Below are 22,212 nucleotides of genomic sequence, written 5' to 3'. Positions count from 1 at the left end.
AATCATGAAGTGGAACAACATTTATTGGATATTTCAAACTTTTTTAACAAATCAAAAACTGAAAAAGTGGATGTGCAAAATTATTCAGCCCCTTTACTTTCAGTGCAACAAACTCTCTCCAGAAGTTCAGTGAGGATCTCTGAATGATCCAATGTTGACCTAAATGACTAATGATGATAAATACAATCCACCTGTGTGTAATCAAGTCTCCGTATAAATGCACCTGCACTGTGATAGTCTCAGAGGTCCGTTAAAAGCGCAGAGAGCATCATGAAGAACAAGGAACACACCAGGCAGGTCCGAGATACTGTTGTGAAGAAGTTTAAAGCCGGATTTAGATACAAAAACATTTCCCAAGCTTTAAACATCCCAAGGAGCACTGTGCAAGCGATAATATTGAAATGGAAGGAGTATCAGACCACTGCAAATCTACCAAGACCTGGCCGTCCCTCTAAACTTTCAGCTCATACAAGGAGAAGACTGATCAGAGATGCAGCCAAGAGGCCCATGATCACTCTGGATGAACTACAGAGATCTACAGCTGAGGTGGGAGACTCTGTCCATAGGACAACAATCAGTTGTATATTGCACAAATCTGGCCTTTATGGAAGAGTGGCAAGAAGAAAGCCATTTCTTAAAGATATCCATAACAAGTGTCTTAAGGTTTGCCACAAGCCACCTGGGAGACACACCAAACATGTGGAAGAAGGTGCTCTGGTCAGATGAAACCAAAATTGAACTTTTTGGCAACAATGCAAAACGTTATGTTTGGCGTAAAAGCAACACAGCTGAACACACCATCCCCACTGTCAAACATGGTGGTGGCAGCATCATGGTTTGGGCCTGCTTTTCTTCAGCAGGGACAGGGAAGATGGTTAAAATTGATGGGAAGATGGATGGAGCCAAATACAGGACCATTCTGGAAGAAAACCTGATGGAGTCTGCAAAAGACCTGAGACTGGGACGGAGATTTGTCTTCCAACAAGACAATGATCCAAAACATAAAGCAAAATCTACAGTGGAATGGTTCAAAAATAAACATATCCAGGTGTTAGAATGGCCAAGTCAAAGTCCAGACCTGAATCCAATCGAGAATCTGTGGAAAGAACTGAAAACTGCTGTTCATAAATGCTCTCCATCCAACCTCACTGAGCTCGAGCTGTTTTGCAAGGAGGAATGGGAAAAAAATTCAGTCTCTCGATGTGCAAAACTGATAGAGACATACCCCAAGCGACTTACAGCTGTAATCGCAGCAAAAGGTGGCGCTACAAAGTATTAATTTAAGGGGGCTGAATAATTTTGCACGCCCAATTTTTCAGTTTTTGATTTGTTAAAAAAGTTTGAAATATCCAATAAATGTCGTTCCACTTCATGATTGTGTCCCACTTGTTGTTGATTCTTCACAAAAAAATACAGTTTTATATCTTTATGTTTGAAGCCTGAAATGTGGCAAAAGGTCGCAAAGTTCAAGGGGGCCGAATACTTTTGCAAGGCACTGTATATATATCTATTATGCGTGGGAATACTTTGGAACAGATTCCCGAAATTAAAAAAATAAGATAAATTATTTGTATTAAGACTTTTTTAGGTTACCTGATGTTAGATAATTTAGCTTGGTACAAAAAAAAAACAAGAAAACAAAAACAAATTTAAAGTGAATTATCACTCAATATAAGATATTTAGGCTTGCTTTATTTCACTTTTTGCAGTGCTCTCCTGAGAATAGATGACCTTGGTGCCATCTGTGAACTCACAGCCTTAATCCCCCCCCAGTCCTCTCAGGCTTCTTACAGGCTCTGGCCCTGACAATTGATTGACGTTGGTCTGAGGGACTCTAAATCAGCGTTAACACAAATCTCATTCCAGCCAGCCCTCATTCCATCTCCTCCTCCGCACAAACCCCATCCCACTGCTCCCCCTTTAAATCCTGACGGGATGCTGCTGCTGGACAACAAACATTCACTGAAGAACCAGAAATGAAATGTCTTTGTCAGTATGCTCCCCAGTCAGTGTCCTCCCAGTATTTAGGCCCCTCCTTCCTAGAGGTGAATATGTAAAAGCGTTTCCCCTGCGTGGGCTGACATAGCCTTTTGAAAAGTTTCAATCTCTGAATAAGCAGGGCCAGGAAATGCTATTGTTATTATTTTGATTTAAAGTAGGACTAATTTTCCAATTAGCCTACTCCACTTATGAGGAGGTATAAAAAGCTCTCTCTGCGCCTCTTGCTCATGTGCTCTCAGGGATGCAGCGTTCTAGCTCTGCTCAACCTGCCTTCTTTTTTCTCCCTCTCTATCCACAGTGCCCTGTGATGTAGGGCTGGGCACAATAATCGCATAATGTCAAAATACGTTAGTTTTTGAGACGGGGTTGTCACCAACACTGTGTTGTATTCATTAGGTATGTTGTTGCTAATTTTCAAAGATGCATTATGATACATTACAAGCTCAAAATATTTTTCAACAAAAATGACAAGTTTGACAATAGCCATGGCCATTTTCCGCTGTAGGCTGCTCTGCAGAGATCGGTAAGCTGCTCTGACAGCTGATGTTTAAAGTTAGAGAGGGAGATATAAGTCTCTAACGTCAGTGATTTTTGCAATTCGTTCCAGTCATTAGCAGCAGAGAACTGGAAGGAAAGGCGGCCAAAGTAGGAGTTGGCTTTGTCCCCCCCACTTCTAAAACCAAACCAAAGTTGCTCCCCTGGTTCTATCTGTGACATTGGCGCAGCTTGCTAGTTAGCTAAAATTAGCTATCAACAGCAGTCACAAGCCAAACATTGCTTTAAAAAAGCAACTGCCACCTTGTGGTGTGGAGTATTTTTAAAGAGGCTGATCGACATACGATCTGCGCTATGTGATCAACAGAAAGTTGGTGTGTCTGAGGCTTAAAATCAGAATCTGCAGACTGCTTTAATGCGTCCTTTAAATGTATTCAAATAATTGTACAACCCAAATGCTAGAAACGGTTATTAATATGGAACATAGTGACTAGATATTTTTTTGTAAACAGTGATGCTACAACATCGTTATACCATAATGTGCTGCATCTCCCACCCTCCTCTCCCCCCTCCTTCCTCACCTCCATCCCTTCTTGCCTCCCTCCCTTCTCATCCCTCCCTCCCTCCGCCCCAGAGCAGTGCTAATTGGAGGAGGCTGAGATGCATTATCAGAGGGCCTGCGCTCCCTAAAGTGCTGATTGGACGTGTTTACTTGACCTGCTTTCTGGCTGACCGTCGTCACTGTTTGTTTTACCAGAGAGAAAACACTGCTACATTTAACTATATTTTACTCTGTTAAAACCTACAGAGTCCCACAACAGCAGTAGGTGTTTTCAGGCATACTTTATGCTCTGACGGCAGTGTGATTAGTGGAGCTAGCTGTAGGTGTTCTGAGGCAGCTCTGTTGGGTCCAGTGAGACAACCTGTGCTATGTGTTGTGTAGAGAGGATGAAGAATGAGCAGTGGGTTAGAGGACATAGCCCATGTATAATCATTGTGGCGTGTTGCGTGTGACCTGTGCTGATGGATCGCCACAGAAGAATGCGGAGCGCCACATCGATTGTCTTATCAGCAGAACTGGACAGACCGGTCTGTCTCAAAGGGTCCTTCAGGGCTGGTAGTCATAGTAACCTCTCTCTCTGACCCCGAGGCCTGTGTCAGCAGAAGCAGCAATGTGCTAGTCTCTCTCTCTGTTTAGTGTGTGTGTGTCAGTCAGTGGTGGTCGGTGCTGTTTACTATTAGGGAGGACCATTTTTTTAATGAGTATGGCCTTATTTCAATTACAGCATATTGGATGACTGTAATTCATATTCCATTCACCCAGCTCAATGTAACATCGATAGGTTTAGTTTACTACATAATACTTGAATTTGCCCAGGTCGAGAGTACTCAACGTGACAGACAGTGACACATTCAATACTGCCTTGCACACTTTTGCCTGCATCTAGCTGATCTGGGGTGTAATGATTAATTCAAACATCTGCAAAACTGAATGTACAAAATAGGGTAGGTCCATCCCCGTTTCGTTTTGTTATAATTCAGTCTTCTGTGATGTATATAAAGTGTAATATTGGGATACAAACTCAAAATGTAATACATTTCAACTCTATACCTGAGATGGTACAGGTGTCTTCTGTTTTTTAAGCCCATAACCACGTGTATGAGGTGTATGCTTTTGTTTCACAGTAGATTTGTTCAAGACTACCAATAATCACTCTGTGTGACCCTGATTTAGCCTACTGCAGTAAAAGGTTAAGAAACATTTTGCAACAGAATCGCAGACTGATCACCCGCACACACAGTTCACTTTCATAGCAGCCGTATACAGCATCATCACTTTGCTCGTTGTATAACTCCTTCTAGCATCTACGCATTTTCCTCCTCTCACCTTTTCCATTCACTTGTAGACTTCAGTGCACAGCACAACAGCTGTCTGTGGCAGACAAAAAAAACTCTCCAAGCCAAACCTTTATACCATAACCACTAACTGCTACACAGCCTATATCGTTGTCATCATATTAGCTAATGTCATAGTCAACATAGCTACTAGAACTAATGCGTTAGTAAACCCACAATCCAATCCATGTGTACAATCAACCAGTACAGTGTACAGCAAGCAGTTTAGAGGATACACTGCTGGGCCCCGGTGGAAAAATGTTTAATAAAGCTTACCTTGACTTGGAAGAGTTGCGGTGTTGGATAGCCTTACCCAGTTAGTTAACATAAATAGCCTTCCTCTCTGAGTCAGGTTGTTGAGTAGGCTACATTAGCTAGCTAAGTAATTGAAAGGTAAACTAAGAATAATAAATAAATACAATAAATACAACCTTACAGTGAAATGCTTACTTACAGGCTCTAACCAATGTGAATATATTTAGTAAAGTTTCATCGAAAAAGGATAACTTTTTTAATGTTTCACTATTTTTATTTTTATGGAGGATGGTCCTCCCCTTCCTCCTCTAAGGAACATCACTGTGTGGGTGCAGAAACGTAATGCAAGTGTGTGTATGCACTCGTGTGTGCTACATATTATAGCAGAAGAGATTTGATGAACATGGGGTAGGCACTAGGCAGCCTGGCATTGACTGCTTTACACTTGGAGACAATTACACAGAGTGTAAAATGTAATAGTATGGTGTTTAGAACCTGTGGTTCTCCGGTAGTCATGTTAGTGTTTGGTGTTATGCCTTTCCACAGGAGATGATTCTCCCTCCCTCTCCCCCTTCTCTCTCCCCTCCTGCTTTCCCCTCCTGCCCCCTCCCTGTCCCCTCCCTGTCCCCTCCCTCTCCCCTCCTGCTTTCCCCTCCTGTCCCCTCCCTCCTGTCCCCTCCCTCTCCCCTCCTGCTTTCCCCTCCTGTCCCCTCCCTCCTGTCCCCTCCCTCTCCCCTCCTGTCCCCTCCCTCCTGTCCCCTCCCTCTCCCCTCCTGCTTTCCCCTCCTGTCCCCTCCCTCCTGTCCCCTCCCTCTCCCCTCCTGTCCCCTCCCTCTCCCCTCCTGCTTTCCCCTCCTGTCCGCTACCTCCTACCTCTCCCCCTTCTCTGCTTTCCCCTCCTGTCCGCTACCTCTCCCCCTCCAGTCCTCGGGTGACATTACCTGCCCTCTTTCCTGACACAGAGGATGCATACAGGGTGACACATGGTGATGAGTAATGGCTTCCCAGGGCCCATAAAGACACCAACAGGACTGTGGGGCTCAGCAAGGGGGGGGTCAGTTACCTGGGTCATGTGATAAGCTGATATAGGCTGTGGTCTCTTTGAGGTGCCTGTCCCTAGGAGTGCCATGGGAGATGGGCTGGCTGTGTGTGGGGGCGTAATAATAGGGTGCCGAGGTGGAGCACTGACTGCTATTGTTCCTCAGACAGTTCAAACAGTATTTTGTGCTGTTTGCTTGACGCATGGACAACTGAAACATTACCAGATATCTATTAGTTTGTTCCCATAATGCACACTTAAATACCTTCTCACCTGTCTAGTTCACTATGCTACATTAGCCAAAGCTTTCTAACAGTGACACTAACACCTTTTGGCAGTTGTTCTCTAAACCTGGAAAAGGTATTTAGGCCAGGTTGTGTCTGTGTTGGTTCAAAGGGCCTTGTTGCTTTGGAGTAATGAAAGACAAAGAGATAAAACAGAGCAGATCAGAGGTGGCTAGGCCAGCTGTGTCAACAGCAGGTTGTTTCATCAGCCCTTATCTCCCAGCACTCTACTGTACTGTTACCTCTCTCAGCAAGAGTCACCAGGGGCTTCCCCTCCCCAACACCTTATCACCGCAGCCACAGGAAGACCTTAGAGACTGTTTGGGAGAGGTTAACAATACATTTTACACACTCAATGATAGCATGTTACTACAGGGTGGAATATTTCCAGGCACATTTGCATGTTGACGTTTATTGTCTTGAGTCTTGTCTTGGAGGCAGAACTGAGAGATTTGACCTTAGACAAACCAGCTGCAAAGTCAAAATTTGCTATATTGTAAAAATTCATGACAACTAAAATGTGCTTTTCAGTCTTCATTTAAGGTTAGGCAATAGGGTTAGCAGTGTGGTTAAGGTTAGATATAAGGTTAGGGTTAGGTTTAAAATCAGATTTGATGACTTTGTGGCTGCGACAGCTAGTGACCACTCTGCAGAGCTGCCACCAGAACAAGATTCATAACGATGAAATATGAACAGGACTTGACAGGTTAGGAAGTTAGGTCCTGACACACGCTCACACTCACGCTTATGCTCGCAGACACTGGGATGTTGGTGCTTCACTGCTTTCCCAAACAGAATTAGCATGAAATGAAGATGGGCATGTTTGTGTCGCTCGCTTCCCTGACTTATTATTGTCATCTCATCACTTCCTCCTTCCCAGGTGTTCTGTAGAATGTTTGACTGCCTGCAGGGGGCATCATCAGAGGTAGGTACAGTACTGCATGGTGTGATCAGTACTGACTATTGACGGGTTGATGAATATACAACTGAACCTTGAACCTGTTATAGAAATGAGCCAGGGCCAGATGTAACACAGGACTAACCAGAGAGATGACTTTTTGGAGCGTGGAGCAGTTTGGTTAACCAGTTTGATTGGTGTTCTAGCTAAACGTCAATGATGTGTGCACTGTGCATGAATGTGGGTTCTCTACTGCGTGTTTACAGTGATGATTAATTGCTAAGTGTACCACTGCCTCCAGACATCCACTGACCTCCCAACTAGCAATTCTAGGGAGAAAGAACGATTTTGTAATGTTACCCGTAATGTTCCTGTAATGGTTGAGTGTCCAGTTTTCCGTTAGTTATGGGAACATTATATCTATGCTAGCAAAAATCTTCTGAGAACCTTTTTAGCATGTTTTGGCGTTTTCCCTTCATTTCAAACAAAACATACCCAGAACGTGCTTACCATGTTCTCAGAATATCCCATATTAATGTTCTAGACACGTTTCATGGGATGCTGCAAGAACATACATGTGTCCAGTTTTCTATGGGTTAAGAGAATATTTCATCAACATCCCACCAAACATACACAGAACATGGTTGCCATGTTCTCAGAACATACGATCTTAAAGTTCTGGGTAAGATGTATTTGACATTAAGGGGATGGTCTCTTGGAGACATCCTTGTACATCAAAGGAACATTCCTCTAAAAATGATATTTAATGACCTAATGAGACTCTTAAGGGAACGTTCTCTAAAGTTGGGGGAACATTTGTTGTTAGCTGGGCTGGTGCCTCTTCTCGAGCTGAAACTGTGTAGAGGCTGCTATTCTTTTCTGTGTTGCTTCCCTTTTGCTCTCATCTCCATCCCTTCCATCCATCCTATCGCTCCCTCTATCTTTTAATCAATCTCCCCTACACTCTAGTCACTACTCATTTCAACTTTCCTTGTTCTTATCCTTCCTCTTCCCACTCTCCTCTTTTCTCTTTCTCTCTCTTTTTCTCTCAGAGCTATACTTGGTTGTGTGGCAGTGCTGTGCGCCCCGTCAGCTCTCTAATGGCGGCTCCCACTGTGCAGGGCTCTATTTCAGCCATGGCCTCTAAATGAAGCTCCAATTGCCAGCTCATCAGCCAGGGCGTTCTTCATTCCTTAAGCAGATCTGATCTAGGGCTGATTAAACACTGCTAATTTCTTCCCACGCTGTCTCCAAGCGGCTGTGCAAATAACAATGTGATGGGATTAAAACAGCCTTAGGAGAGGGAGGGTACAACAGCATTAGGAGAGGGAGGGTACAACACAACAGCATTAGGAGAGGGAGGGTACAACACAACAGCATTAGGAGAGGGAGGGTACAACACAACAGCATTAGAAGAGGGAGGGTACAACACATCAGCATTAGGAGAGGGAGGGTACAACACAACAGCATTAGAAGAGAGAGGGTACAACTCAACAGCATTAGAAGAGGGAGGGTACAACTCAACAGCATTAGGAGAGGGAGGGTACAACACAACAGCATTAGGAGAGGGAGGGTACAACACAACAGCATTAGGAGAGGGAGGGTACAACACAACAGCTTTTGGAGAGGGAGGGTACAACACAACAGCATTAGGAGTGGGAGGGTACAACACAACAGCATTAGGAGAGGGAGGGTACAACACAACAGCTTTAGGAGAGGGAGGGTACAACAGCATTAGGAGAGGGAGGGTACAACACAACACTATGAGGAGAGGGAGGGTACAACACAACAGATTTTGGAGAGGGAGGGTACAACACAACAGCATTAGGAGAGGGAGGGTACAACACAACAGCTTTTGGAGAGGGAGGGTACAACACAACAGCATTAGGAGAGGGAGGGTACAACACAACAGCATTAGGAGAGGGAGGGTACAACACAACAGCATTAAAAGAGGGAGGGTACAACACAACAACATTAGGAGAGGAAGGGTACAACACAACAGCATTAGGAGAGGGAGGGTACAACAGCATTAGGAGAGGGAGGGTACAACACAACAGCATTAGGAGAGGGAGGGTACAACACAACAGCATTAGGAGAGGGAGGGTACAACACAACAGCATTAGGAGAGGGAGGGTACAACACAACAGCATTAGAAGAGGGAGGGTACAACACATCAGCATTAGGAGAGGGAGGGTACAACACAACAGCATTAGAAGAGAGAGGGTACAACTCAACAGCATTAGAAGAGGGAGGGTACAACTCAACAGCATTAGGAGAGGGAGGGTACAACACAACAGCATTAGGAGAGGGAGGGTACAACACAACAGCATTAGGAGAGGGAGGGTACAACACAACAGCTTTTGGAGAGGGAGGGTACAACACAACAGCATTAGGAGTGGGAGGGTACAACACAACAGCATTAGGAGAGGGAGGGTACAACACAACAGCTTTAGGAGAGGGAGGGTACAACAGCATTAGGAGAGGGAGGGTACAACACAACACTATGAGGAGAGGGAGGGTACAACACAACAGATTTTGGAGAGGGAGGGTACAACACAACAGCATTAGGAGAGGGAGGGTACAACACAACAGCTTTTGGAGAGGGAGGGTACAACACAACAGCATTAGGAGAGGGAGGGTACAACACAACAGCATTAGGAGAGGGAGGGTACAACACAACAGCATTAAAAGAGGGAGGGTACAACACAACAACATTAGGAGAGGAAGGGTACAACACAACAGCATTAGGAGAGGGAGGGTACAACAGCATTAGGAGAGGGAGGGTACAACACAACAGCATTAGGAGAGGGAGGGTACAACACAACAACTTTAGGAGAGGGAGGGTACAACACAACACTATGAGGAGAGGGAGGGTACAACACAACAGTATTAGGAGAGGGAGGGTACAACACAACACTATGAGGAGAGGGAGGGTACAACACAACAGCATTAGGAGAGGGAGGGTACAACACAACACTATGAGGAGAGGGAGGGTACAACACAACAGTATTAGGAGAGGGAGGGTACAACAGCATTAGGAGAGGGAGGGTAAAACAGCATTGCATTAGGAGAGGGAGGGTACAACACAACACTATTAGGAGAGGGAAGGTACAACACAACAGCATTAGGAGAGGGAGGGTACAACACAACAGCATTAGGAGAGGGAGGGTACAACACAACAGCATTAGGAGAGGGAGGGTACAACACAACAGCATTAGGAGAGGGAGGGTACAACACAACAGCATTAAGAGAGGGAGGGTAAAACACAACAGCATTAAGAGAGGGAGGGTAAAACACAACAGCATTAGGAGAGGGAGGGTACAACACAACAGCATTAGGAGAGGGAGGGTACAACACAACAGCATTAGGAGAGGGAGGGTACAACACAACAGCTTTAGGAGAGGGAGGGTACAACACAACAGTATTAGGAGAGGGAGGGTACAACACAACAGCTTTAGGAGAGGGAGGGTACAACACAACAGCTTTAGGAGAGGGAGGGTACAACACAACAGCATTACGAGAGGGAGGGTACAACACAACACAATTAGGAGAGGGAGGGTACAACACAACACTATTAGGAGAGGGAGGGTACAACACAACTGCATTAAGAGAGGGAGGGTACAACACAACTGCATTAGGAGAGGGAGGGTACAACACAACAGTATTAGGAGAGGGAGGGTACAACAGCATTAGGAGAGGGAGGGTACAACACAACACTATGAGGGGAGGGAGGGTACAACACAACAGTATTAGGAGAGGGAGGGTACAACAGCATTAGGAGAGGGAGGGTACAACAGCATTAGGAGAGGGAGGGTACAACAGCATTAGTAGATGGAGGGTACAACAGCATTAGGAGAGGGAGGGTACTACAGCATTAGGAGAGGGAGGGTACTACAGTATTAGGAGAGGGAGGGTACTACAGCATTAGTATAGGGAGGGTACTACAGCATTAGGAGAGGGAGGGTACTACAGCATTAGCTGAGGGAGGGTACTACAGCATTAGTAGAGGGAGGGTACTACAGCATTAGCAGAGGGAGGGTACAACAGCATTAGTAGAGGGAGGGTACTACAACATTAGGAGAGGGAGGGTACTACAGCATTAGTAGAGGGAGGGTACTACAGCGTTAGTGGAGGGAGGGTACTACAGCATTAGTAGAGGGAGGGTACTACAGCATTAGGAGAGGGAGGGTACTACAGCATTAGTAGAGGGAGGGTACTACAGCGTTAGTAGAGGGAGGGTACTACAACATTAGCAGAGGGAGGGTACAACAGCATTAGCAGAGGGAGGGTACTACAGCATTAGTAGAGGGAGGGTACTACAGAATTAGTAGAGGGAGGGTACTACAACATTAGCAGAGGGAGGGTACAACAGCATTAGTAGAGGGAGGGTACTACAGCATTAGCAGAGGGAGGGTACAACAGCATTAGCAGAGGGAGGGTACAACATCATTAGCAGAGGGAGGGTACTTCAGCATTAGTAGAGGGAGGGTACTACAGCATTAGTAGAGGGAGGGTTCTACAGCATTAGCAGAGGGAGGGTACAACAGCATTAGCAGAGGGAGGGTACTATAGCATTAGGAGAGGGAGGGTACTACAGCATTAGTAGAGGGAGGGTACAACAGCATTAGGAGAGGGAGGGTACTACAACATTAGTAGAGGGAGGGTACTACAACATTAGTAGAGGGAGGGTAGAACAGCATTAGTAGAGGGAGGGTACTACAGCATTAGTAGAGGGAGGGTACTACAGCGTTAGTAGAGGGAGGGTACTACAGCGTTAGTAGAGGGAGGGTACTACAACATTAGCAGAGGAAGGGTACAACACAACAGTGACACTGCACAGGGGTTGCTTCATGGTCCACTATCAGCCTGTAAGGTCCCTGTCCATCAGTCCTTCTTGTCCCTGTCATCATTTTGATTATAACTCTCTTCATATTCACTGAACTCCATGGTGATGGGCTGTAATACCACAATCTGTATTCTCTACACTACAGTCTGTTAGAGGCGTTCACAGGTTTTATAGCAATTTCCCAGGCTGCGTTGGTTCTGACCCCACCACCCAGAGATAATGACACCAGGATGTGCTCCTAATGTGGTTGTAGACAGTGCTCTTGCTGCCTTGGCTCTGGGGTTGGGATTGACTGTCGAAGCACCTCCTGCTGTCTGAAAGTGGAGCCTCCAAATTGTCCAATGAATTCCAGTGCCCCCCCCAGTGTTTTTGCCTCTTGGAAGTGGAACACAGCCTAGCAATCTCATTTGCCATTCCAAATGTATTGTGTATGATGTCATTCCTATTCCAGGGGGTGAGAGACAAGACAAGGAGATGAATGTGCATGGTGGCTTTGTCTAGAGGGTGACATCAAGGCATGGACGAATAGTTGGTTCCAGTGAAGTGGTGCCGTTGGCAGTGTGGCCACTACAGTATGCCTACTGTATGTGTTCACCAGCACTGTGAATAGTGTGTCTGTTTCCTTACAATTCATCTATGTGAGGTCTAAGAGCCCTTTCACCTCCATGCTATCCAAGCCACTAATTAGTTTATTAGCCCGGCCTGTCTTTCAGTTTGACTGGCACAAGCGCCTATTCACCTAATAATCCCACAAGCAGGCAGGCAGGCTGAGTGTGTGAGTTAGTGTGTGAAGCAGGGAGCTGGTGTTTAAGTGTCTCGGTGGTGTTAGCGACACAGCAGGCATCAGAGAGCTGTGCTGATACTGATCTGCTCATTAGACAGCGTTATTCCCCATGCAGCTCTGACACACACCGCCTCCTCTTTCACAAAGCTCAGTGGAACGCACCGATCACAACGCCGGATCTGACTGACCCCTGACCTCGTCCGTGTCATAGACAGAGAGGGATAGTCAGTGGGTTGGGTCGTCAGATGATTTGTCCCCACTACAGCCGCCAGCCTACCTGGTCTTAAATCTTCTTGTTAAAACAGTGGTCCCTCCACCTCTTGATTCTCACTAACACACATTCCAGGCCCTGATGAATGAGTGTCATGTTTCACTGGGCTGTAGTGGAGCCAGCGAACCTTAGAGGTTGTGGACCTCACAGGGGTAATGGATGGCCCTCAGGGTGATAGCCGCAAGGTGAACACGCCTGACCTTACACCACTTTGGCCTTGTAGGACAAACACAGGACAGAGACATTGACCACGTTTCACTCCTGTCACTTCACCAGATCACTAACATACCTAAGAGGGGCCAGTAGTGTCCTGGAAAATCAACGACTGATTGGCACCATGTGCTAATTTGGTCGAAGGCTGTCCAATTACATAGATCTCTTTGGTTATACTGCAAGGACATTTGGATGTGATTATGTGATGCTTGTCTTATGTTTGCGGTATAAACAAATACAAACGTTATGGTGGCCACTGATTCCATGGTTACCTTGATTTGTGTAATCTCCAAGGGGGCAGTAGTGCGCTCTCATCCCCAGAGCCATATACAGTATACAGTACCTATGTATCTCTGTATACATTTCTCTTTGCTCAGCCCTGATATCTGTTGAATAGTTAGTTAACTTCTTGGTGACCGGGGGGCAGTATTGAGTAGCTTGGATGAATAAGGTGCCCAGAGTAAACTGCCTGCTACTCTGTCAAAGATGCTAATATGCATATTATTAGTAGTATTGGATAGAAAACACTCTGAAGTTTCTAAAACTGTTTGAATAATGTCTGTGAGTATAACAGAACTCATATGGCAGGCGAAAACCTGAGAAAAATCCAACCAGGAAGTGGGAAATCTGAGGCTTGTAGTTTTTTTAAACTCAGCCTGTAGATACAGTGGGCTATTGGTTATGTTGCACTTCCTAAGGCTTCCACTAGATGTCAACAGTCTTTTGAACTTTGTTTGAGGATTCTACTGTGAAGGGGGCCGGATGAGAGAGGAATGAGTCAGGTGTCTGGCAGATTGCCACAGGCTCTGAGGCGCGGTCACGAGAGAGTTCGCTCTCGTTCCATTGCTTTTCTACAGACAATGGAATTCTCCGGTTGGAACATTATTGAACATTTATGATAAAAACATCGTAAAGATTGATTTTATACTTAGTTTGACAAGTTTCTACGGGCTGTAACGGAACTTTTTGAACTTTTCGTCCGACGTTCGGCGGGACCTGAACGCGCTTTTGGATTTGTTTACCAAATGCCCTAACAAAAGAAGCTATTTGGACATAAATGATGGACATTATCAAACAAAACAAACATTTATTGTGGAACTGCGATTCCTGGGAGTGCATTCTGATGAAGATCATCAAAGGTAAGTGAATATTTATAATGCTATTAATGACTAATGTTGACTACCCAATATGGCGGATATATTTTTGGCTGCTTTGTTGTCTGAAAGCTGTACTCAGATTATTGCATGGTTTGCTTTTTCCGTAAAGTTATTTTGAAATCTGACACAGCGGTTGCATTAAGGAGAAGTATATCTCTAATTCCATGTATAACAGTTGTATTTTCATCAACATTTATAATGAGTATTTCTGTAAATAGATGTGGCTCTCTGCACAATCACCAGATGTTTTAGAACTACTGAACGTAACACGCCAATATAAAATGAGATCGTTTGATATAAATATGCACTTTATCGAACAAAACATACATACAAAACATACATACGTGTAACATGAAGTCCTATGAGTGTCATCTGATGAAGATCATCAAAGGTTAGTAATTAATTTTACCTCTATTTGTGCTTTTTGTGACTCCTCTCTTTGGCTGTAAAAATGGCTGTGTTTTTCTGTGACTTGGTGGTGACCTAACATAATCGTTTGTGGTGCATTCGCTGTAAAGCATTTTTGAAATCAGACACTGTGGCTGGATTAATGAGAATGTTATCTTTAAAATGGTGTAAAATACTTGTATGCTTGAGGAATTTTAATTATGAGATTTTTGTTGTTTTGAATTTGGCGCCCTGCACTTTCACTGGCTGTTGGCGAGGTGGGACGCTACAGTCCCACATATCCCAGAGAGGTTTTAACAGCTCTGACCTGTATGTTATTTTCCTCCAATTAATAGTTTTTTGTCTCTTTTTTATTTTTATGGTTCCACTAGACGAGAGCTCTTTTAAATGATGAAGAAAGCTGATTAGAATACAGTGCATAGCTACAGAACTCATTATAGCTCTGTGAACCCTGACCCACACTGTTCACTTATTCCTCATTAGCTGTCATCTGTTGTCATCGTTTCACAGGGCTAGGAACATCCGTGTGGCACTTGAACACGGTTAGGTAGTGTACCTGTGTTGAAATTAACACATATTTTTTCATTCAAACTTTACCGTTTGAACACATGTATTTATAGCTCATATTTCACTCAAGAAGCTTGCCTGGTCCATGATCCCCATCCACAAGGGAGGCTTTGGCTGTATGGCGGTAATATTACAGTAGCCTAGTTGACAGTTACAAATGGCTGAGCTGACTAATCAAATTAAATTAGACCGTAGTCACACTTCAGTGAGAATTGTAATGATATTACGTTAGATGGCAGTTACTGATGGCCTGTCATGGCTGGCGCCGGTGCTTTCACCTCAACACCTCTCTAGGGCTACCTGTTATTTCATCTATACAGGGCTACGGCTGGGCTCCGGTTCACACCCAACACCTCAGATACAAGACCACAGAGCAGAGTCAGTAATGCAAACACACATCAGGCAGATGGAGAGAGGGAAAGGCATCTTCAGAGATATAACTCTGCCTATGACTAAAGGGATTATTGCAGTTATTTGAAGGAACATAGCGGAAATCCTTCACATATCTCCAATTCTCCAGACAACTGCTCCAGAGAATGGTTTGGCTGTGTTGTTCAAGCTATAGATTTTAGTGATAAACATCAATATTACAGGTATATTACAAGTAATTGTGTCATGCCTATTTTGACATGCTTAGTGATGGTGACCACCTAGCTGCATTGTTTTGTAGTGACTCAGTCCTGCCACTGTGCCCATAGGAAAAGGTCCCCTTCCTGGAAATGATGGTTGGAAAGTCCGAAGTTATGGAGTTAGGGTTGCAAAATAAAACGTTTAATAAATTCCCCGGATTTCCCGAAGACCCGGTTGGAGGTTTCCTTGAATCAGTATGGAATAAGTAGGAAATCCATAGTCCTCAAACCAGGATTTCTGGAAAACCAGGGAATTTATTGAAAATTCACAGAATTTTGTAACCCTAGGTGGATTGTAGAGTTGGAGCCACATTCCTACATTCCAACCTGACTGAAGGGACACTGTGTTTGTTTTTCTTTGTCTGTGTGTCTTGTGTCTATGTAAGTAATTATGTCTGTGTGTGTCTTTTGTGTGTGTAACTGTGTGTTCCTGTCTGTGTGTGTGTGTGTATCTGTTGTGAGTGAGAGTGTATTTGTGTGTGTGTTTGTGTATACCGTACACTACCGTTCAAAGGTTTGGGGTCAAAAGCACATTTTTTGTCCATTAAAATAACATCAAATTGATCAGAAATACAGTGTAGGCATAGTTAATGTTGTAAATAACTATTGTAGCTGGAAAAGGCAGATTTGGAATATCTACATACGCGTACAGAGGCCCATTATCAGCAACCACCAACCTGTGTTCCAATGGCACGTTGTGTTAGCTAATCCAAGTTTATCATTTTAAAAGGCTAATTGATCATTAGAAAACTATTTTGCAATTATGTTAGCACAGCTGAAAACTGTTGTTCTGATTAAAGAAGCAATAAAACTGGCCTTCTTTAGACTAGTTGAGTATCTGGAGAATCAGCATTTGTGGGTTCGATTACAGGCTCAAAATGGCCAGAAACTAAGAACCTTCTTCTGAAACTCGTCAGTCTATTATTGTTCTGAGAAATGAAGGCTATTCCAAGCGAAAAATTGCCAAGAAACTGAAGATCTGGTACAACACTGTGTACTACTCCCTTCATAGAACAATGCAAACCAGAATAGAATCAGGAGTGGGAGGCCCCGGTGCACAACTGAGCAAGAGGACAAGTACATTAGAGTGTCTAGTTTGAGAAACAGACGCCTCACAAGTCCTCAACTGGCAGCTTCATTAAATAGTACCTGCAGAACACCCATCTCAATATCAACAGGGAAGAGGAGACTCCGGAATGCTGGCCTTCTAGGCAGTGTTTCTCTGTCCAGTGTCTGTGTTCCTTTGCCCATCTTAATATTTTATTTTTATTGGCCAGTCTGAGAAATGGCTTTTTCTTTGCAACTCTGCCTAGAAGGCCCGTATCCCGGAGTCGCCTCTTCACTGTTGACTTTGAGACGGGTGTTTTGCGGGTACTATGTAATGAAGCTGCCAGTTGAGGAATTGTGAGGCATTTGTTTCTCAAACTAGACACTCTAATGTACTAATGTAGATATTTTTGTTAACTGCATGTGTGACATAACTCCACCAGTCCTATTTATGATATAATTTACAAAGATTATACTTTTTTTAATCAATTAGTAAATTTGAGTTTAACCATAATATTTCTTGTAGTATTTGTTCTGTCTCTTCTGGTGGATTTAACTGAACTCAGTATTTGTGTTTGGCTCCGGAGCCCGGAGCCAGGCAGCAGATTTCACAAGATTTTAGCTGATTACTCTTCAGTGGAAGTGCTGCCGAACTAATGGCAGCACAACGACACCCAACTATAATAGAGATTAAAATGAAAAAGCAGATCAGGAGAATGTAATTAACTTGGCAGTGGAAAAGCGTATTTTGAGAGAGTCTGAGGTCCTATTGGACCTCCTCTCCTCTGCATACAGAACGCCTAAGCATCTCAGTGAGGAAGACGTTTTTCCCTAAACAATGACTCCCTCCAGGGATCATCTTCTCTCGTTTAGCCTGGAAATACAATCAGCCTCCCATTCTCCACACACAGAGATAATGCCATTTGCTTCCTGACGCATTAATGCTAATCTTTTTATTGCAGCGAAACAGAGAGAGGGAAATTACCCCTGTGCTTCAGAGCGCTTATACTGAGGAACAGGCAGCTTTGTGGAGCGAGCTTTGATGAAAGAAATACTCACTTTGTGGTTTTTAATCATCTCAGAGTATTAACAAGCTTTCCTGATAAGAAAACAAATGAAATATAAAATCAGAGAATAAACAAATGCAATTATCTATGGAAATGAATGTTGAAGCTGTTCAGATCAATCCTATTACTCGGGGGAAGGGGATTTGTAAACACTTACAGTGAATATTGTTAATTTATCATGGTATCCTATAGCTTGTTTTTTCCTGTGCATCCCAGATAGCAGAGTCTCCTCCCTCAAACCGCCAGTCTGGAGCGAAGATCCAAAATGTCAGATCACACTTTCAGAATCTTTGACGCTGTATCCTGTAAGAGGACAGACTTTGTCCTGTGTGTGTGTGTGCGTGTGCGTGTGTGTGTGTGTCACTGTCCATCCAACGTGTGCGAGCAAGCTTGGTTGTGTTTCGTTGTGGATGAGTGTATTACTGTGTTTTTGGAGGATTTCCCCACTCTTCCATCTTAAGCCTTTGAAAAGCCTTATGTTACAGACTGCACAGCAGGACTGACACAGTCACAACAACATAATCAGTATTTTTCTTTTTGCACTTCGAAGCTGCAGGAATATTCCTGTTGACCGGGGGGGGGGTGGATGTCAAACACAAGGATGTGCATTGTTTCACTCTCAGCCACTATGAATGATGTCACAGTTTTGCAGCACGGTCCCATTCCCCACAGGACACTCTTTGTTATTATGCATAGTTTGGATACGAGTGTGTCCATGATACAACTGTTTGGAATCAAAAGAAATGCCTTTCAATTATAACGGCTTACTAGTCAGAGGCTTACAGTAGTAGGGTTAATCAGTACAAATGACAGCTTGAGGTTTAGTCAAACCCTAATAATGATTAAATATCCATTTCAATTATGGAATACTAAAATCCACATTGTCACAGGCTTATACTAAAATTCATAACATCTCACTGTAGAATGGGCTCATTTAATGCTAAACATCACACACATTACTGAATAAGTCATTTTTAAGGGGTTAATTAAGTAATTAGTGATCCACGTGATTCACCATTGTGAGCTGGTTTTGGGGAGATGGTGGAGGGAGAGCTGGAGAGACTGTGGTCCTGCCCAGCAACAGTCCCAGTAGGACCTCTGTACTCCCTGTGAATTCACAGAGAGACAGAAACATAACCTCAATTCACTAGGAAACAGAATTTCCATATTTCCTTATTCACATTTGGTGAACTACATCTCTTGTCCTCCTTAATGATAAGTCTGTTCTGTCTGAGCATGGCGAAGGGGAACCAGTGTTTTCAGGCATTTGTACAATGTGTGAGTGACAAAGGCTGCGTGCTGGCTGGAGCAGGGGGCCATAGGGGCCAGGGACCCGGGCTGTGGCGGGTGAGGCTGGGCCAGGAGAGGCACTCAGTGTGTAGGTGTGAGGAATGCATGGGCAGTTGGACAGCTATGGTCTGGACAACACCAGCACAATGGACCCAGTGTTCTGCTGCACAGCAATGACAGAACCAACAGACCCTAGATGCAAGCCATGCAGACCCACAAGGTCTAGCTGAGAGATGTGTCTGAATTATGTGCTGCGGGTACAACTGTATGTGCCTGCAGTTAATGACTTGTAGTCCACTGTTATATCTTCTTATTCTGAGATATTTAGCCACCACCGCAATATTCTCTGGTCAGGTTTACAGGTCTATGTGTGTACCATTTATTGAATGTCTTTCTTTATGCCATGTGGTATTTTGACAGGTAGTTAAGCCTGTTACTCTGGGCTCAGGTCTTCTCTCCTGGGCCAGGGGTATTGATTAGTGGGCCCGGGTGGGGGGTGGCTCATTAGCTAAGTAGTGAGAGGGGAGGAGGGGAGGGAGTCTAATTGAAGTAATGTCTGACTCTGATGTGATGGTCTAATCTCTGTGTCTGAACTGGCTCTCTGTTTAATTGATAGCTGTGATCTCACCGAGGGTCTGACGAGAGAGACTGGGACTGTTGTACGGGTCCCATGAGACAACAGTCCCATGAGACCATGTAAAACTCTGAACTTCACACGTGTGTGTGTGAATTTGTGCTGCGTATGTGTGTATTGAGCACCAGAAGTGAGTCTACTTCAGTGAAACAGCTCAATCACCATGGTGATTGATACGACTCAGGACCTTTGGCTTCTTTCTTTCCTTCTTAATGCGTCATCTTCTTAACTACTTTGCATTTGTCTGGGTTTGCTAGCAGTAGCCACTAGCCAGCCAGCAGACCTGGGTGGTGCATTACACCCTGGGAGTTGAAATGCACTCTTGGAATCGTAGTATCACAGTTTCTAAACCCAGAGGTGCATCATGGACAAACTGAAATGGTCCACCCACACAGACAGCGTGGTGAAGTAGGCACAGCAGCTCCTCTTCAACCTCAGGAAGCTGAAGAAATTTGCCTTCAAAACACCAAACACTCACTAACTTTTACAGATGCACAATCGAGAGCATCCTGTTGGGCTGTATCACCGCCTGGTACGGCAACTGCACAGCCCACAACCGTAAGCCTCTCCAGAGGGTAGTGAGGTCTGCACAACGCATCACCGGGTGCAAACTACCTGCCCTCCAGAACACCTACACCACCCAATGTCACAGGAAGGCCATAAAGATTATCAAGGACAACAACCACCTGAGCCACTGCCTGTTCACCCCGCTATCATCCAGAAGGCGAGGTCAGTACAGGTGCATCAAAGCTGGGAACAAGAGACTGAAAAACAGCTTCTATCTCAAGGCCATCAGACTGTTAAACAGCCACCACTAACATTGAGTGGCTGCTGCCAACATACTGACTCAAATCTCTAGCCACTTTAATAATTAAAAATTGGATGTAATAAATGTATCACTAGTCACTTTAAACAATGCCACTTTATATAATGTTTACATACCCTACATTACTCATCTCATATGTATATACTGTACTCTATACCATCTCCTGCATCTTGCCTATGCCGTTTGGCCATCGCTCATTCATATATCTTTATGTACATATTCTTATTCATTCCTTTACACCTATGTGTATAAGGTAGTTGTTGTGAAATTGTTAGATTACTTGTTAGATATTCCTGCATGGTCGGAACTAGAAGCACAAGCATTTCTCTACACTAGCATTAACATCTGCTAACCATGTGTATGTGACAAATAAAATTTCATTTGATTTGATATGAGGCACAATATCGTGAGACCTTCGGGAACACTGCGAAACAGACCAAACAGACCAGAACGGGGTTTGGGATTTGAGAAGTCAAATTGAGATTTGAGAAAAGTGAAAAATTATTCTTTAGTGGTTCATTTTCTCTAAATCTAAAGGCACAACCTCGATTCCAGCCACTCTCTTAAGTAGTTGAACATGTTTTAACTCCAACCTCGTGGAAGTGACATGTTTTCATTTTCTTAAAAAACAACTTTATATTGAAGAAGTGCCTTTGATTTGACGGCCAGCACATGCGCGGTTCGGCGCGAGACAACCGTTAGACCCAATGACGTGTTTCTACGCATGTGCTTAGCTAGCCAACGTCGCCATGACATCACCTACGAGTGTGAGAGTGGATTATTATTGGAGAAGCAGTTTCTGCCTATCTTCATACTGTAGTCTTTGGTAGTATTCTGTGTAAAATCCATTGTATTTCTATGGTGTCAGTGCTACTGTCTATTATCTATCCTGTTGCTTAGTCACTTTACCCCTACCTATATGTGCATATCTACCTCAATATCCTCTTGCACATCGAGTCGGTACTGGTACCCCATGTACAGTGGGGCAAAAAAGTATTTAGTCAGCCACCAATGATGCAAGCCCTCCTACTTAAAAAGATGAGAGAGGCCTGTAATTTTCATCATATTCACTTCAACTATGACAGACAAAATTTGAAAAAAAAATCCAGAAAATCACGTAGGATTTTTAATGAATTTATTTGCAAATTATGGTGGAAAATAAGTATTTGGTCAATAACAAAAGTTTATCTCAATACTTTGTTATATACCCTTTGTTGGCAATGACAGATGTCAAACGTTTTCTGTAAGTCTTCACAAGGTTTTCACACACTGTTGTTGCTATTTTGGCCCATTCCTCCATGCAGATCTCCTCTAGAGCAGTGAAGTTTTGGGGCTGTTGCTGGGCAACATGGACTTTCAACTCCCTCCAAAGATTTTCTATGGGGTTGAGATCTGGACCTTGAAATGCTTCTTACGAAGCCACTCCTTCGTTGCCCGGGTGGTGTGTTTGGGATCATTGTCATGCTGAAAGACCCAGCCACGTTTCATCTTCAATGCCCTTGCTGATGGAAGGAGGTTTTCACTCAAAATCTCACGATACATGGCCCCATTCATTCTTTCCTTTACACGGATCAGTCGTCTTGGTCCCTTTGCAGAAAAACAGCC

The 22,212-nt window shown here is 44.1% G+C and overlaps 1 protein-coding gene across 3 annotated transcripts in view; it reads left to right on the top strand.

Annotated features, from left to right (window-relative positions):
• Nucleotides 1-22,212, top strand: part of LOC110494902 (breast cancer anti-estrogen resistance protein 1) — a 118,534-nt gene that overhangs the window by 34,859 nt on the left and 61,463 nt on the right. For 2 of the 3 annotated variants that reach the window (XM_036954526.1, XM_036954525.1), the window contains exon 2: nt 6,851-6,895. The exons of the other annotated variant lie outside the window; for it this stretch is intronic. In XM_036954526.1, coding sequence (XP_036810421.1) covers nt 6,851-6,895 — 45 coding nt within the window. The remainder of the gene's footprint in view (nt 1-6,850; nt 6,896-22,212) is intronic. 3 annotated transcript variants of the gene reach the window in all.

The sequence above is a fragment of the Oncorhynchus mykiss genome, chromosome 2 (assembly GCF_013265735.2).
Source record: "Oncorhynchus mykiss isolate Arlee chromosome 2, USDA_OmykA_1.1, whole genome shotgun sequence".
Taxonomy (NCBI): domain Eukaryota; kingdom Metazoa; phylum Chordata; class Actinopteri; order Salmoniformes; family Salmonidae; genus Oncorhynchus; species Oncorhynchus mykiss.
Note: the sequence above shows the minus strand (reverse complement) of the source record. Positions and strands in the feature narration are given on the sequence as shown.